The 18389-nt window shown below is 38.2% G+C and overlaps 1 protein-coding gene across 4 annotated transcripts in view; it reads left to right on the top strand.

The window, feature by feature from the left end:
• Window positions 1-18389, top strand: part of CAPN3 (calpain 3) — a 673389-nt gene that overhangs the window by 209627 nt on the left and 445373 nt on the right. For all 4 annotated transcript variants that reach the window (XM_044074071.1, XM_044074072.1, XM_044074073.1 and 1 more), the window contains exon 2: window positions 10484-10553. In XM_044074071.1, coding sequence (XP_043930006.1) covers window positions 10484-10553 — 70 coding nt within the window. The remainder of the gene's footprint in view (window positions 1-10483; window positions 10554-18389) is intronic.

Below are 18389 nucleotides of genomic sequence, written 5' to 3' on the forward strand. Positions count from 1 at the left end.
TTTCACCAGTATTTATGTGCTCATTGAAGGCTGTGGTGGCCGAGGCGCTAAGACATAAATTTTTCTACGTGGAATATTTAAAAGTCATCCCTTATTTTGGACCTTTGTCCCTTTGTTATATTAGTTTTGTCTCATCCCCAATTCTTTTATTAAGAAATTATGAGAATGGTTTATTTTTTTAAGAGCTGGATATCTGAGATACACACAGACAAACTAGCTATAATTGAAAGACTGCCTATGCAGGAAACAAACTCCTGTAGTTTCTTCATTATTCTGTATTTTTTGGATTAATGTGATTTATGTGAAGAAACTTGGGATACCTTAGTATGTCGCTACTGTTTCTGTCAAACAAAGTTGAAATACATTACATGACCATAATTTTTTATCACAATCAGGCATCCATACCTCTCAACCTCTTAGTGCAAGAAATCTGGAGAAAAACAAACAAAATGGGGGGGGGGTGTCAAAGGCCCAAAAATAGGGACATATTTTAAATATTGCTCTTATAAACTTAGAACGTTGCTAGGGTAACAGGGTTTGTTTCAACATCCATTTTCTGAAGGATTTGAAGTCTGAAACTCAACTGTATGTCATTATTTAGTAACTTTAATCCTCAGATCATCCCAGTGATTTGCCAGAAAACCAAAGATTTTATGAGGAACAGACCAAAAATATGAGCCAAAAATCTGGACAGTCTAGAAGGATGCATCTGAAGTTTACCCAGAAGTGGCTGTAACTGCCAGGTGGGTGTGGGAGCTGTATGCTAATTGAAGTCATTGACACTTGTTGATTGTTCACTTTAAATAGTCACTAATCAGACTTTACAAAACTAAAATGTATTTTTTATGAATTAAGATGTAATATTTTATTACTTGTCAATCACATAGAGCCAATGTTCACATGGCTGGATGGCAAAACATTGTTCTAACTTTTACCACAATCAGACAGATTGTATGCAATCAATAAAGTCATTGTAAGTTATGAGTATGGAGGCCATCTGTGTATCAAAATGTCTTACCCCTGCAGCAGGAGACAAGTCACACAATGTATTGTGTTTATTGAAATCAATGTAAAACTGCTGTTGGTTTGACTTATGCTTTTGTATGGGTGTGTGGGGCAGGATTGCAGTTTAAGAGTAATAAGTTGGCCATAATTTTTTTCACTTTCCTTCACAAGCATCAGTACTACACATGCTAAGTAGTTATATTTGGTGGTTTATTAGGTGCAGGATGTGTGTGAAAGTAACTGATCACTGGCTGAGTGACACAGTGAATAACATTTTCATCTCACATCACATGGCTATTGTTGAGTTCCTGGTTGTGGCTTCTTTTGTGTAGATTCTGCATGTCCTACCTGTATCTATGTGGATTTATTGTTCTGCTTTCTTACAACAGCCCAAGGACATGACATAGGTGAATTGGTATTTTTCAGTTTGCTTGTGTGAGTGTGTGTTTGTGTGCATGTGTGTGTGTGTGAATGTATGCGCACATGTGCATCTTCTGATAGACCTGTCATGTCAGGGCCATTGTCAGTATATGTGTGCGTGTGTAAAAAATCGGTGCACCTTGTAACAGACCAGGATGAGCAGGGGCTGTGTGTGTGTGTGTGTGTGTGTGTGTGTGTGTGTGTGTGTGTGTGTGTGTGTGTGTGCGTGTGTGTTTGTCTAAAAATAATATCACTGACTTTTATATGTGGACGCTTACAATAGTGCTGGGCACATACATAACTCTTCTGGGTAGTAATAAAGAAAAGAACAGTTAGCAAGTTATTATATTATTTTTCAAAAATAAGACATCACAGAACAACAAGACCTTCAGTCTTTCTGGGGGGCTGGTGGCCATCAAACCTCCATGCCATATAAGTGGATTTTGAGACAAGCTTCATGGGGGCCTCTGCCCTAGACCTCATTTAGTCTAAAACCAGCCCTGCTCAGAGAAAAGCACAGAAGGCCACAGTTGCTTATCTGATAGCTGGGATCACTGTGGTTATTATTTCTTTAATTTCTTCACAAAGCCCAGAGGTGTACACAGAAGGTCACTATAGTTTATGTTTGGACTGGGGAAAATGTCATTTCTTTATTTTTTCTCACAAATCTCAAAAGTGTGCACAGAAGTTCACTGTAGTCATCTAGGAGCAGTGCACTGTTCATGAGCAACAAGGTGGAATACATAACTGTTTTTAATATTTTTTTTCAGTTTCCTCACAATCAAACATCAGACTTGTATACACATGGCTATCTTTTAGCGGTAGAGACATGGAAGCATGCTGCTTGTATACAACAGCAACAGGTTGAAATATGCTAATGTGTTCAATTTTTTTCTTTCAGTTTAATCCCAGACTAACATCAGGGTGGTACACAGATGTCTGATTTCTAGGAAGTCAGGGTTAAGGGGGCATATTGTAAATGTTTGACAGCAGCCACTTGAAATATTTGACTATGTCTATTTGTGCCTTTTCTTTCATCCCAGTCTAACACCAGAGGGATACATAGAAGGTGACAGTCCTTTTGGGGGGTAGGGTAGGGAGGCAGGCACTATTCCAATATATGATTTATGCATCCTTGCAAGTTATTTATGTTGTCAGTTTATAGTGAACTGCTATTTTGTTGCACAGCTTTTTTTTTCTTTGAAAGAAAAAAATAGAATGGATTTCTTTCCTTACTCATGGCTTTTTGCTCAGGCCATCATTAGATCAAAAGATTAGAAAAGAAAGATCTACAATGCACCTCACAACATCTATAACCTGAGATCCCCAACTTAATTCAATTGTTTATTCAGCAGTTGTTACAGTCCACTTTTGGTCAGTTAGAGTATGTTGAAAGGATACAGAAAAAAGCAAATATGAGGAGTAAAACAATTTATTTTCTTAGTCGTGATTTATGTTCAGGCCCTCATTGGATGAAATGGTTGTTTAAAAAACTCCAACATGCATCCAGAGCACAGAACCCTACAGCTTCTGAAGGCCTAGCAACCCCAAACCCTGGCTTAATTCAGTTATTTCCTCCACAGTTATTAAACTGCAGTTTTTGCCAGTTACGATGTGTTAAAAGGGTGGAGGAAAAAGCAGAAGAGTAAGACAAACTATGATAAAAGGTAATGTGGATGGTATGGGGAGATGAGAATGGGGGTACTGGGAGAAAGCAGTGGCAGTGGAGTAAACATCATGGAGACCTTTACTTACAGTGCCATTTCAACTAAGGCTGGATTTGTTTATTTTTAAAAATATATCATGGACAAGTCAGCTGAAATTATGCAAATATAAATAGATGAAGATTCAGCTGCTCAATTATGCATGTTTTAAAGGCATGCAGTAATTCTACCTTTGCTGCTGAGTCTTTGCAGTTTTGTAAGTTCATCCATTGGATTTCCAAGACAAACTTTGCATTTGTATGTATAGCTACTTTTCTAACAAACTGTGCATTTGTATGTATAGCTACTTTTTTAAACACCTTTGTTAATGTCACGCTTCACATAGTGGCATGATTACACATTTAATTGTACAAGAGTAAACAAACCAATGCAACATTTTTTTTTCTTTTTTACACATTACACAAATATGAGTTTTGTCTTAACAATTATTCAGGTTAACATTACATAAATTGCTCAAGTACATCCTTCCTTGAAATATCACTCTTCATGAACATTATTCTGTATATATTGTTCCTACAGATTCTGTTTGTTTCTATGTAGTTTACTACTTTCCTTTTTTTAAAGCTCTCACCTCCAGTTCTTTTATCTCCTTTATAAAATTCAGCAATTCTTTTACAGCTGGCTTTACTTTTGATTTCCATTTCCTAGTAATTGCTTTTTTGCCAGCCAACAACATTAATCATAGTAGGACCTTACTGTATCTAGGCAATTCACTTTTTTATATTCCATTTCAAAAAGAATAATTTCCTTAGTTAAAGGGCAACAACCGGATTCTGTTATTAAATGCTCAACTTCTGTGTCCTTTTTCTCACTGTTTACAGTCCCTGCTATGAATAAACAACAATACAGCATTTAAAATATTTTAAATCAACTGTTTCTCTCCACTAGGATAGTACCTTACTGTACTGTGGTGGTTTCACTTTCAAAAAGCTTTTATCCCACCCAGGAAAAGCTTGCTGCAGTCTGCAATTCATTGATGTCATAAAGGTCAATGAATACAGGGGAGTTTTCTGGCCAATTCCCTCCCCAAACTGACATCACCATGACCATCCTAAAAAACCCACCTATGCTGTGATGTCACACGTCCCTGGTCCTTCAACTACCCATGCAGAAAATAAAGGCTAGAACAAGGAAACAGTACATGAGTCAAGTCTCCTGCTGCGAGCTGTCAGTCACAGCAGGTAACAGCTCAAATTACCCTTAGCACTTTGACAGCTAGGGAAGTTAGGTGTGAAAAGGATGGGAGATGAGGTGAAGTAGTACAATTCACGCATCACAAAATACTGCAATTCAGCCATTCTAAAAAGAAGCTGCAGTAAAAAGCAGTTTGAAAGTCTGTTCTGTGGCATTTGCACTGTTTGTGTTATAAGTACTCATTGAAGGGCATGAAATGTTACTTAAACCCAACTGACTGAAAGACAGCAGTGTATACATGTAAAATCAATGCCTTGACAGGAGCTTTAGGAAGAAAAAGGCCTGAACGATATAATTTTTTTACAGACAAGTACTGCATTGTGGGCTACCTAGAGGCAGACTACACAATCAGGATCACATCAAGGTGCTAGACCCCATGTGGTCAGACACAGGAAGTATGTATAAAAATATTTAAAAACCTGTAAATAGTCCTAGAGTTGTGTTAAAATGTAGGAAGCACCAAACCATGATGAAATAAATGTATTTTGAGTCTGTGGGTGCAGTTCTCCTTTAAAATAGTTTGTACCCCTAACATTTTTGACAAGATATCCTGGCATTCCTCCCAAAAACCATGTTCCCAGTACCCCTCTCTTTCCCATCATACCTCCAGCAATTGTTGTCGACCTGTGTAACAATTCTCTGTCTACTTGAGGTATAAGCATTCCTATGCAAATTCTTCCTAACTAGAACCCTAAACCTTCTAGATTTTGTTACTTGAGAGCCTTACAAATATTCCCTGATTGTATATTGCCGTTTCATTCACATTTCCCAGCCTTTTCTAGCCTCTTCTAATTCTTATGGTTATTATGTATTATTTTATATGCCCTGCTAATTATACATTTTTACTGTAGCTTCTGTTCTAGTCACCACTATTAACTTAACTTTTCCTTTAACACACCCCTGTTCCTTTCTCTATACCTATAATCTGTTATCAACCCATGGTAGGGAAGGCAGTCTTCAACACACAGTCCAAATGTCTGCTTGGCCTCATCTCACTCCATGACTTTTCCCTTCCTAGTTATTTGCTCTTTATAACTTGGTCCCTTTCCTATTTTTTGCCAATAAATCCCAGTTCCCTCTTGCCTATTTTCTGTTCTAGTACTTACCGATTGGTAAAATCTCTTTTCTCCATTCCTTTGTTGGCTTTGTTCTCAAAATATTTTCTTCTGCTTTTGTACTTATAACATTATGCATGGTTGCTACTCTTCTCCTTAAGTGCCCATATTGAAAATCCTTCTCTCTGACCTTAGTTTGTGAACTCCCTCCCCTCTTCATTTCAACATCATTTCTTTCCATTTTGAGTTGTAGTCTTTTGACTGTGCCTTATGTGTAGCTCTTAAGCATCCTTTCAAATCTGGAACTCCTAAACCACTTTGTTCTGTGAGGAGAAGCAACTTATACCACTTACCTCTTCCCCTCTTGCCTTCTCAAATAAATTGAATCAATTCTTTATTAATTATGGTCCCCAACCTTTCCCCTGGTTGATAAAAAATATGCAAGACTCGTACAGTACTAAAGGAACTAAAAACATTTGCACTGCTTGTACATTACTTTCCATATCCATCACCAAGAGCTTCCAACTTCACTCTTTTTGTGTTATCTTTTGTTTAGTCTCTTCTCACATATCCTTAGATGCCATAATAGAATCCTTTTAGTCCAAACACCTAAATACTTAATCTTATCCTGTCCCCATAAATATGGATATTGCTGAATCAATTCATTTATGAGAACACAGTTTACTGCTATAGCCTTTGTTTTATCTTCATTTATATTACATTCTGAAAAAAATTGAAATTATCTCAAAATCATCCACAACACTAAAATATCCCTTTCTTGAGTTATTAAATACAAAATAATATCATCTGCAAATAAGGCTAATTTTTCTTCGGTATCATATTAGTCATACTCTTGAATTTGTAAGCCCTTATTTTCTTTGCCAGTGGCTCCAAGTATAAGACAGATAAAGGAGAAAAGGACAGTCTCACCTGGTTCCTGTCTTCAAACTCTGCTTCTCAGTGCAGAAATTTCTTACTTTAATTCTTGCCTCTGACCCTTCAGATATCTTTGTAATTATTTTATCAGAAAATGCTAATGATGCTACTAAACTACTCATAAAATCTCAGCTAACACTATCAAATGCCTTCTCTGCATTAAGACCCACCAACAAAATGGGGTAGTCTTGCATTTGGTTTACTATCAAAATGTCACATGTCAGTTATGCGACTTTAAAAGTCAAAAGGCAGCTTTCTGAGTGGTGGAATTTTAAGTCAAAAAATGACAAATCCACAAGAGAGAGAATGTTAGTGTGCATTCGCTATTGTGGATTCGTTATTTTGAATGGAGATCGCACTATAGTGGGGATTGGCAAATTTACTCTTTCCTTCACTGTAGTGCGATCTCGGAGTTTGTATTTTATATATATATATATATATATATATATATATATATATATATATATATATATAAGTAGCAGGGGGTGTGGGGGGCACAACATGTATTGAATGGTGCCGGATGTCAAGGTAAGTTCGAAAAATGTCAATAATTCAATTTCGAATTGTTGAAATTTGTTTTGGTTTATTATTAAGATAGGCACTATCATAAATTTCGACAATGTTTTTTGAGTAAGTAATTAGTCGCAAAAAACATTGATGACATTTTGATAGTAAACCCTTGCACTCTGATTCCCTTTGGATCATCATTCTGTTAATGTTCCTGAATGTCTGTCTTCCTTTCACAAAACAACACTGATCCATATATATTAGTTTAGGCAGCATTGGCCATTCTTTTAGCTAGTATAGACATAGTATAGACATAAATATAGACATAAATACCTTATAATCATGGCTTACAACTGGAACAAGTCTATATAACGATGGATTTAAAGGGTCTTTGCCCTCTGTGAGTAGTTTAGCCACCACAGCTTTCTTCTAAGACAGTGGTAACGCCCCTCATTTTAAAACATTGTAAACAAAACCTCCCAGATTTTCATCACTTCCCTTCCTTCCTAACTTCCAAATTTTCACAGAAATACCAATTGTTTGTGGAGACTTCCATGCTGATTGATGATACTTCACCATTTTTATCTTATCTCCCATCTTAGCTAATAATTTGTGAGCTTCATCTTTCTCTAACCAAGTCTTATATACATGTTTTCATTTGTGTCTCTTCTTGGCTGCTATGTTCCTCTACTCTGTACTGATTTTCATAGAATTTCTGAAATATCTTGAATATATGCAGAGGATCTTTGGTTATTTTTCTAAGTATAGGATCCCTTAGCTTGGTAACTCTCCTTTCTGTTTTCTGTTTTCTGTTACGTCAGTCATTGTACTAATAGTTTTTTGTGCTCTGGGGCTGTCAACAAATAATACTTGTTTAACAGCAACCTTTTTAATGTCATGCATATTATTCAACTACACCCTTATTTTTTTTCCTTTAGCAGTCAACAATTGCTCTTTTTGTTTTGTAAGATTCCCCTTCATATATGTACTATTTTAACTTAAGAAAGGAATAATTAGTAGAACATATAAAATATTGCATGATAACATAGAAATCAATCAGAAGAAGTTAGAAAGGATTAGGAAGAGAGATTGGATAAGCAATTCACAAAGAAGCAATGGGGGTGGGGGTATAAGTATGCCTCCCAAATATGCAAAAAGTCTGATTGGAAGGGTTTACATAGGCATTTTATACCCCAAGTAGGCTCCAAAGAATTTTTCCTCAGGTAGACAGCAAATGTTAGAGGCATGATGGGGAAGAAAGTGGTAACTGGGAACATATTTTCTGGGAGTGTAATGAGGTGGCAGACTTTAAAGATTCCCTGCAGATTGCTCTATCAGAGATACTGGGTCAGCAAATTGGTGTAACTAAGGAAATTATATTTTGAGCTATGATAGAAAATCTGAATTGCCTAGACATCATAAGGCCTTGCTGAGATTAATTGTGGTGACTGCCAAAAAAGCATTTACTAGAAAACTGAAATCAAAGTCAAAAACAACTTTACTACAAGTAGTAAATATAATAACAGAGATAAAACAACTGGAATTGGGATCTTTAGAAAGGATAGGAGCAAATTACATAGAAAAAAAATGGGAATTGTGTGAACAATACATTCAGAGGAGGAACAAGGTTTAAAAGAAGGCAAGATTTGAATGAGCTATGTAATGTTTGACTGACATTGTCTGAATAGATTGCAACTACAATTGTGTCAGCATGGTTTGTAATGTATAATGTTTGCAACTGAAATTGTGTTGGCATGGTTTGTTTTCATTTATATAAATGTAAGATTGTGTATGTCATATATGATAACTTAATAAAGATGTTTCTTGTTAAAAAATGCACTATTTTAACCTTTGAAAATCCATTTAAATAATTCCTTTTACTTCTTACCTATATTTCATTCTCTGTCATTTCTACAATATTTTTAAAGTACATTTTCATTTTATCCCACTCCTCAGCTATCCCTTCTGAAGAAATGTATACATTCCCTAGCAACTCCTGAATTGTTTTCACTACCCATTCTTTAATTTTTTTGTAATAGGTAAGCCAGTGTCTCATTTTTACTTGATTTTTTTGCAACTTTATCTTAGTCTTTATTGGCACATGGTTAGAAATAGTTCTTGTATGTGTTTTAAGACTGTCAATTAAATAGAAATGCTCTTGTGAAACTTAGTTTCTGTCCAATCTAGCCAAGTTATTGCACTTTGAAGAATAACAAGTAAATTTTGTCTGGATTCCTGCTAATAATTTCACATCTACCTTTCCAAACAGAATTCTCATATTTTTCTTTAGAAATCTATCCTCTTTTGTTCCATTTTCCCTACTGGTATGTATAGATACATTTGCTCTGTTGCTGACTGATGGTTTAATGTTTATACCAAGCCTAGGTTTAGGTCTAACAAAAAAATAATAATAATTTGATATGACACTGTAGATAATTCTTCTTCAACATTGCTGTTGGCTAGACGGATCATAAAACTGTTTACAGAATTAAGTATTACAAAGTTGATTACATAATGTAATTCTCATGGTCTGTTTTATTTGGCAAGCAGAGTTCATATAAACTAGGAAGCATGTGTACATTGTTTTCTAACAAGTAGTAAGCTTTAATAAACAATATCTTCCACTGGTTAAACTACGCCCAGTCACACATTTCCACTGCTAGAAAGCTAATGTAATGACAGCTTCAAAAACTAAAGACCAAGTACGTGTTTAAACTGTTACAGACCCTTAGGTATGACTAATCAGCTAAGGTAAGTAGTGTATGATAATTTCAGCTAACCTATGAGCACCTATCCTACTCAAAGAGGGAAACAAAATATTGCCCTAGTGGGCATTCATACACTGGGGAAGAGTTGGGTTAGCCATTTCAAGTGCTGGTTAGGTGGCATATGTCTGGCATCATGGGCAGGAGCACATGATAGGTGTTCAGATAAATAATGTGTGTGTGTGTGTGTGTGTGTGTGTGTGTGTGTGTGTGTGTGTGTGTGTGTGTGTGTGTGTGTGTCTGCATCTGTGCCTGTGTGCATTCTTCTTTAGAACCACCATTATGTCAGTACCATACCCAAAAATGAGTTATGAAAGCTACCTTGAACAGTAATGTGAAATGACCTTTTGCCTCCTGCTGTTTCTACCTTGCCTAGAGGAGTAATGTGCCAGAATGTAAGTGGCTGTAAAAGTAGTAGGTGATTACTGATAGCAGGATGAGTGCATTGTAATCCTGATTAAATAGCATTCAGGCAACACATGGATGATAAAATGCGTAACCCTCTCCAGCTTAGATTCTTTCAGCAGCCACTGAAGGTGCATAACAGAACCACCCTGAACATCAGGTAAATCAAGATTCCTCAAAGAACAAAGATAAAGGTTAGTTTTAGAAAAAACATTTTTCTAATGCAGCTTAAAAAAAGATGATTATAATGCAGTGAGTGGATAATAATAAGAAATAGCTTATGTAAGACTTAGGGAGGGATGAAGTTTTTTATCATTGGTACATAAATCATTAGCACAAGAGAGGAGTCACACAGATTTTTCTTTAATTCCATGACTGTTATATACTATATTTGCTAAGTATTTCAAGTAACCTAATGAAAATGAGTTATGTCAAGAAATACTTGTTAACTTCATCCTATTTTTTATTCTAGGAGATCTGTGAAGAGCCAAGATTTATCATTGGAGGAGCCAATAGAACAGATATTTGCCAAGGAGACCTGGGTATGAAATTGTCAAGAGTTACATTTATGTTTCATCTGTTGATCTTAAACAGCAGAATCAGGAAGTTCTGAAGTTGCTGCTTCTTGGAAAGATGTTTAGGGACTGGTATATATTTAGCTGGTTTTGATCACTATAGCAACTGTCACCAAGGACTAGAAAATTTGAATGTTGGAAGACTTATGACTTACATTGTTTAATGAAAAAAATCCAAACACACACACACACACACACACACACACACACACACACACACACACACACACACACACACACACACACACACGCACAGAAAGCCCTCTGCTCTGGCACTGGGAGAATCACAGAAATGAAAGTATAATATTAGCTCTCATTTGGGACTTGAACCCAAGACCTGCAATATACTGTGCCAATGTCACTACCATGGTATAACTAAAATAAAAAATGACAGAAGCACAACCTCCAAGCTTTAATAAAAATGAAACATCCAGTAAGCGCTTTCATCTAATTAAAGACTCCTTCAGACTGAATAATTTCAACCAAAAATACTTCTTAAATAATTCATAGGTGTGTACTAGGCTAATGGCCCTGGAGCCTTTACATGCATAGCCCCAAAAAATTGCCCAGGCACCGTGCCACCTGATGTTAGTTCACAGTGCCCCTATCCAATAGGGCAACTGGAATGATCCCTGGAGTGAACTTTCTGTTACCCATCCACTCATCAAGATTTCTCTTGAAGAGGGCCACTGAGGTGCTCTGCTTGACATGAATGGGAAGCTTATTCCAGAGTATGGGCAGTGTTTGGGAGATGAACTTGTCCCTCCAGCATGTTCTGTTAATTGTGGTAATGAGGTTCTGATCTTTGAAGCGTGCGGCACGGCCAGATTGGAATTTCTTTAGGTGTACCATTTCAAGTAGGGCTGGGTTGGACATGGCTTTGTAAGTCAAGCAGAGATCACCTCTAAGTAGATGATAAGAGACTGAGAACAAATGATATTTCTTGAGTCTGTCCATGTAGGACATGTGTTTAAGGCCTAGGATCCTTTTTGTGAGGTACTTTTGTGATCTCTCCATCTGTTGTAGGTGTCTGGTCAGGTGCATGCCAAACAGGGCATTATATTCAATGATTGGTCTAATGAGGGATGAGTAGAGAGGGATGATGAACTCTTTTTTCCATGCATGTGAAACCTTCGGTTATAAGATGTGCCACGTAGAAGGGCTTTCGGACCACAGTAGCAATGTGGTGGTCGAAGGTGAGGTGGCTGTCGAGTGGGGTGCCCAGATCTCTTATGGCCCCTTCAGTGTTCAGTGGGCTCTCATCAATGTTATAGTTCATGGGAACTGAGTTTTTTCCAAAGGGGATGATAAAGCATTTTTTGGCGTTAAGCTTCAGGGCATGGTTCTGACACCAGTCATTGGTCTCAGAGAGACCCTTTTGTAGGATGTCTGCATCACTTGGGGAGTTGATAATGACTCCTAGCTTGCAGTCATCAGTTTATTTGGTCAGCCAAAGTCCTTCTGTGTTGGTCTGGACTTCTGAGAAGTAGATGCCAAACAGGAAAGGGCCAGGACCGAGCCCTGTGGGATTCCACTCATGACTGGTCAGCAGTCTGACTTGGAATCCACAACTTTCACTCTGTGGGTCCTGTCTGTGAGCCAATTTGCAACTCACCTAGTGATGTAAGGATTGATGCCTAGTTTGGTGAGTTTATCAATAATACCTGAGTGGGGAATCGTATCAAAGGCATTGGCCAGGTCGAGGTAGGCTGTATGCACTGCTTTAACCTCATCCACAGCCTTGGTGACTGCCTCGAAGAAGTCAACCAGGTTCAGCAGGCAGGATCTCCCCTTGACAAAGCCAAACTGTGTGGGGGCAAGAGTTTGGAGATTGCCAATATCTTTGTTAAGCAGGTCCATGATGATGTGCTCCATAGCTTTGCATACCAGACTCATCAGACTAATGGGGGCAATAGTTCCCAGGGTCTGTAGCTGCTCCCCCTTTATGGAGTGGGATGACTGTAGCAGTGCGCTATTCATTAGGGACATAGCCTGAGGTAAGGCTGTGATTGAACAGGGGACACAAATGTGGTGCCAGTTCATTTTGTAGTTCATGTAGGATGCAGCCAGGGATATTATCAGGTCCCATGGACACTGTATTCTTGGCTTTGGACAATGCAGCTTTTACATGTGCCACAGAAATCGTGGGTACCAGGCTTTTTCTGGTATTGTGATAGGGCCCTTTGGGGAGGAGAGGGGTAAAGTTGGCACTGAATCTGTTGGCCAGTATGTCGGCTATATCTGTTGGCTCAGTATAGGAGGTGCCATTGTGCAATAACTCAGAGCAACTCTGGTTATTGCCTTTGAGGTTTTTGATATAGCTGTAGAAGGCTTTGTGGTTGTTTTTGGTGTCAGCCGCAATACTGCCTTCATAGCTGGCTTTAGAGGATTTGAAAAGGGATCTCAGCTTTTTGTTGAGACTGATAACGGAGGTTTTCTAGTCTTGTGACTTCATTTTTTTTCTGCAACAGTTTCTTCCTTCTGTTGTAGAGTTTATCGATGGCTGGGGACCACCAGATTGGCTTCCTTTTTTTGGAGGAGAACGTCTTAGTTTGATTTTGTATGGCAAGGTCTATGCATTTCTGTACATGCTCGTACAGTGCATTGGTGTATGATTCGGAAGTAATGCAGCTATTTTCTATTAGCATGGGTGCCGAGCCATTAGCCACCTCTGTTTTTAGGAGCCCAAAGTTGGCTTTAGAGAAGTTTTTCAGGGTGGTCACCTTAGCGGGGGGTGTAGGTGAGATGGAGATTTCCATGGTGATCAGTTTGTGGTCAAATTTAACCAGGGAGGAATTGACTATAGGTATAGAGCAACAGTCTCTCATGTTGGTGATAACTAGGTCGAGGATGTTGCTTCCTCTAGTGGGGGTCAGAATGAGCTGGTCCAGGGCTTTGGAATTGATAAATTCCAGAAAGTGTTGGGCTTTTACATTGGTACTTAAATAGTTTTCCCAGTTGATGGAAGGGTAGTTGAAGTCACCCAGTTTGAGAGTATTGGGTTGGACCTTGATAGATTCCAGGGTGTTTAGGAATTTGTAGTGAGAGTCTAGGGACATTTTTGGGGTTCGGTAGCAGGCTAAGATTTGTATCGCCATCTTACCCAGTGTTAGTTGTACCTGAAGTATCTCAGATGCATTGTGCTGGGCTACCAGTCTAGAGGTGTGCGTATTCTTTAAGAATATGGAAACACCACCGCCTTTGGAGCTTCCGGCCATGTTCTAAGGCCAAAAGGTATAGAATGAGTTGTAGACTGGGAGCGCAGGGGTGCTTTCTGCCTCTTTAAACCAGGTCTCCATTACAGCACAGATGTCGACATTCTCCATTTTGAGGAGAGCTTCGAGCGAGTGCATCTTGAGATTTAGACTTCTAGCATTGAGCAGCATGACCCTCAGATTGCATTTGTTTGTAGCTGTTACAGCAGAATTTTGATCTTTGGAACACTACCTAAAAAAGGCACTATAGAGGTGGCAAGAGCCTTAGCCAGTACCTGGAATCCCAGAGGTGACAGATGCAGTCCATATCTGGCAAAGCATCGAGGTCTGTTGATCATGTCATCCCAGGCAGACAGATACTGTATCCCCTTAGAATGACACCAGAAACTTAGCCAATTGTTGAAGTCAATCATTTTCTGCTCATACTGTGGTATCATTCTGGGTGATGGAGGAATACTGCTCAAGGCTAGGGTCATACTTGACTGGGCCACATAATCCGAGAGTTCCATCATATCTCTTTTCATGTAATCCAGGGAGGTACATCTCAGGTCATTCACACCCACATGGACAATGACTGAGTTAAATTTGTACTTGTTGTGGAGTGACCTGAGTGCATGTGTTATGTGGCAGATCCTGGCACCTGATAGACAACTGACTCTCACCTTCTCCTTGTTCAACCTAGTGAGTGGGACATCAGTGTGCCTCACAGTTGAGTCTCCTATGATTAGTACATTGGGCAAAGTGTTTTGCCTTAAGGGCTTGGGTTGAGGGGCACACTGTGGTGGTGAGCTATGTGTTCTGGGCTTGGGGTTGTATTGTGGTGGTCAAGTGCATTTTTGTCTCGGGAGTCTCTGTTGTTTGGGTAAATTTTTATTGAGAGCCTCCACAAAGGTGGGTGTATGGTTTGTATTTCTACGTGTGGGTTGTGATGGTTGGTGTTTTGGAGGGTTGTGTGTTCTATGTAGTGAGTTGCAGGTGTTGATCTTCTCTTCTTGACTAGCTAGTCTGGTCTTGGTTGGAGAGTGCACTGCTTCCAATTTGATGATATAAGTGCATCTCTCACAGGTATGAGTGTTGGGAAGTAAGAGGAGAAGGTTGTCTGTGTACATTAAACAGTTGCCACACTGTTTTAGAATGCCCACGTACACCAGATTAGCAAGAGAAAGCGCAGGAAATTGCCCTACAATCATACCAGGAGGGGTGGTCATAACTAATAAGTAAAAGTGTTGTTACTGCGTACGAACAGCTAGTGCTGATAGCACCTAAGTGTGCTACAATAAATGGTACAAAAGCCTGTTAAAGTGCTAGCCAATTAAGCTAACTGAAGTGCAAGAAGTAAAAGAACAAGCATGTTCTAAGGGGAAAATTGGAGAGCAGACTTTCTGGCACCGGTAATAGTTTACCTCAGCTGAGCACCACTGCACTGTGCGCAAACATGGGCTGTTAAACCAGAAAGTTGAAAGGGATGGAAAAAATGCCCAAATGGCCAATAAACTACAATTTCTGGACACGAAACCACTCCTCTTGTGGTAGATAGGCTACCTAGTGCTTACCACTTCCAATGATAAGCTAGAAGGCTTCCCTCCAACACAGAAAAGTCTAGGGGGCTCAGAAACTTACAAAACACTCCTGGATACAGCAAATCTGTATCTGGACTAGACTAGTTACAGGAAAGGTGGGAAACAAGCTTAGAACTTTGTTTTTTTTTTTTTTTTTTTTTGCAGAATACAGTTAGAACAGTAGCAAAAACACTTTAAATACAGTACAATCTAGCACATTTGAGTGTGTAGCAATATTAAGGCAAATACAGTTTAAATAAATGCAGATAAATTAAAAATGACAAAAAAACAAGTGCAGAGAGCAGTAAATTATGAAAAAATCAAAATGGAGGCACTTAGAGTATCTCTTTCTCCTTCCTGTTGCTCTTGGAGTCTACAGGATGCCAAAACTGGATCCGTGGAACTTAGTCAAGAACAAACCCATGTAAACATGGGCTTTTAAACCAGAAAGTTGAAAGAGATGGAAAAACTGCCCAAACGGCCAATAAACTACAATTTCTGGGCCAGAACCCACTCCTTTTGTGGTAGATAGGCTACCTAGTGCTTATCACTCCCACTGATAAGCTAGAAGGTTGCCCTCCAACACAGAAAGGTCTGGGGGGCTCAGAAACTCACAAAACAGTCCTGGATGCAGCAAATCTGTATGTGGACTAGACTAGTTACAGGAAAGGCGGGAAACAAGCTTAGAACTTTTTTTTTTAACACAACACATTAATTAAAAATTCTGACACTAATTAGTAAGCACTCTTAATAAGACAATTCTGCCTGAATTAATGCCTCAACCTTTTTCTTTTTAAAAACACTTTAAATTATTTTTCTTTCTCATTCAAACCTGGAGGATTGGTGGCATCTAAACATACTTGCCAGTAGTACTCCTTCCAGTCCAAATTTTCCTCTGCATCAAATCTGATTGAATAATCTGGGACATTGTCTAAAACAAAAAATCTGGGCAAACCTTTACACCCCATATTAACAAAATGTCTACCCCAAGCATTAGTAACATCTTTATTTTCACTACCATGGTATGCTAGAGGTCTTAGGTTTGAGTCTTAAATAAGAGCTTACAGTGCCAGAGAAGAGGGTATTCTCTGTATTTTTATGTGTGTTTGGAATCTGACATTAACCCCCATGCTGGCAGTTTCCTAGCTGAAAGGAATAGGCTATTAAGGAAAACCACAACACCTATCTGTCCAGAGGCCCTTGTTGGTTCAGTGGCAGTGATATTGGCACAATATACTGGAGTTCTAGGGTTTGAGTCCAAAGGAGAGATAATATTATCCTTTCACTTGTGTAATTGTTTAATTCAAGTCTTCCTAAGGAAGAATAAAAAGGGCAGGTGTAACTGACATCCAAGAACTGAATGCCCATTCTTTGCGGTACAGCTGACCAAGGGACATTCTCCATAATACTACATATTTGTAGGAAGTCTCAAAAAAGCAGTAAATCAGAACAAATAACTGTTATAAACAAAACTAAAATAAAATGCAGTATCTGTAGGATCACTGACACACTTTATTAGAAAACCAACAGCTTCAGTTAGCGCTTTTGTCTCCTTTAACTCACAGAGACTTCTTCAGATGAAATTCAACGCTAATTACACACATTAAATACCCTACTTAAAATACATCACAAAAACATCATCCTAGCCAAACTAAAATGCCTTGTCACATGATAAAACATATCTAAAATATATCTTGACAGTAACAAATCTGTAAAAGAATCAGTGTTTTAACCCTTTTCTTTTCAAATACATAACAAATTCCTCTCTATTATTAAGACCAGGAAAAAAACATGCGTTTAGCTTAACTTGCCAGCAGTATTCCAGCCATCCTAACTCTTCTTTTATATTAATAATATTATTAATAATTTTCAGTGCTTCTAACACTAAACATTTAAAATTAACTTTACATTTATTTTCTTTATAATGTTTACACATGGCATTTTTGTCGTCACCACTGGCAATGGCATATTTATGCTCATAGATTCTTCTATTGAGCTCCCTGGTAGTTCTCCCTACATAAAACGTATAACAATCCATGCACATTATTAAATAAACTACATTTTTGCTCTTACATGAGAAAGTCCCTAGTATTCTAACTAAATAGTTGCCCACTTTGACTTCACTGGAATCAGTATATAAATAATTGCACATATTACAGTTGAAACACTGCTTAATAAATCAACAAATTCCGAAAGGATTAAGAGTAATGAAATTGCCTGCTGGTAATGATCTGCCAAAACACTTAGTAGATAAGTGGCTGGAGCTTAACCAAAAAGCTGGGATGCAGTACATAGAAGTACTGCATGAGTATAATAATGTTAAATTAGAATCAATCACTGAAACATTTAAAAAGAATTATGCTAGACTAAAAGAAGTGACTTCAACCGATAACTTCTGGAGCAAAATGTGCTTGATTCAAGATAATTTGATTAAATTAAATGACATTCTGAGCCAAAGGAAAATAAAAAAAAATTCAAAGGGATCAGAAAAACTATGCAGGGGGAGTGGCCACAGCATATGGGCTGAAACTGCAGAGTGAGAGAAGCGCCAACCAGATGACGGAAGACGTGAATTTAAGATGTGACGTGGAAGGAAACTCAGTGAAAAGGTCGGAGGGACGGAATAGTAAATCTAGCAACCAGGCTGGCAGTCTTGTAAACGAAATAACAAAAGGTAATGAAAAACAATCTATGGCAGAAACTAAAAGCTCTGAAGAGATACTAAGACTGAAAGTGAGAGGGACAAACACCAATACTAATTCTGCCCAAATGAAAGAAATAGCAATTCTGCCAAATAATGAATGTCAACAAGTAGTTGAAGTGTATCAAAGGGTGAATAATCATGAAATAACTTGGGCCCAAGTAACAGCAAGTGGCCGGAACAGAAAGTTTAAAAATTTTAATAAGCAGTCAAAAAGTGGTTTTGTACAAGTGAACCAACACAAAAAGCATTGGAAGAAAATGAACCAAGCATGGAGGACATAGGTACTGTAAACTTTAAAATTGTCAATCTTTCGAAGTATGAACTA

Source organism: Protopterus annectens, chromosome 6.part0 (assembly GCF_019279795.1).
Source record: "Protopterus annectens isolate FY-2018-M chromosome 6.part0, PAN1.0, whole genome shotgun sequence".
NCBI classification, from domain to species: domain Eukaryota; kingdom Metazoa; phylum Chordata; order Ceratodontiformes; family Protopteridae; genus Protopterus; species Protopterus annectens.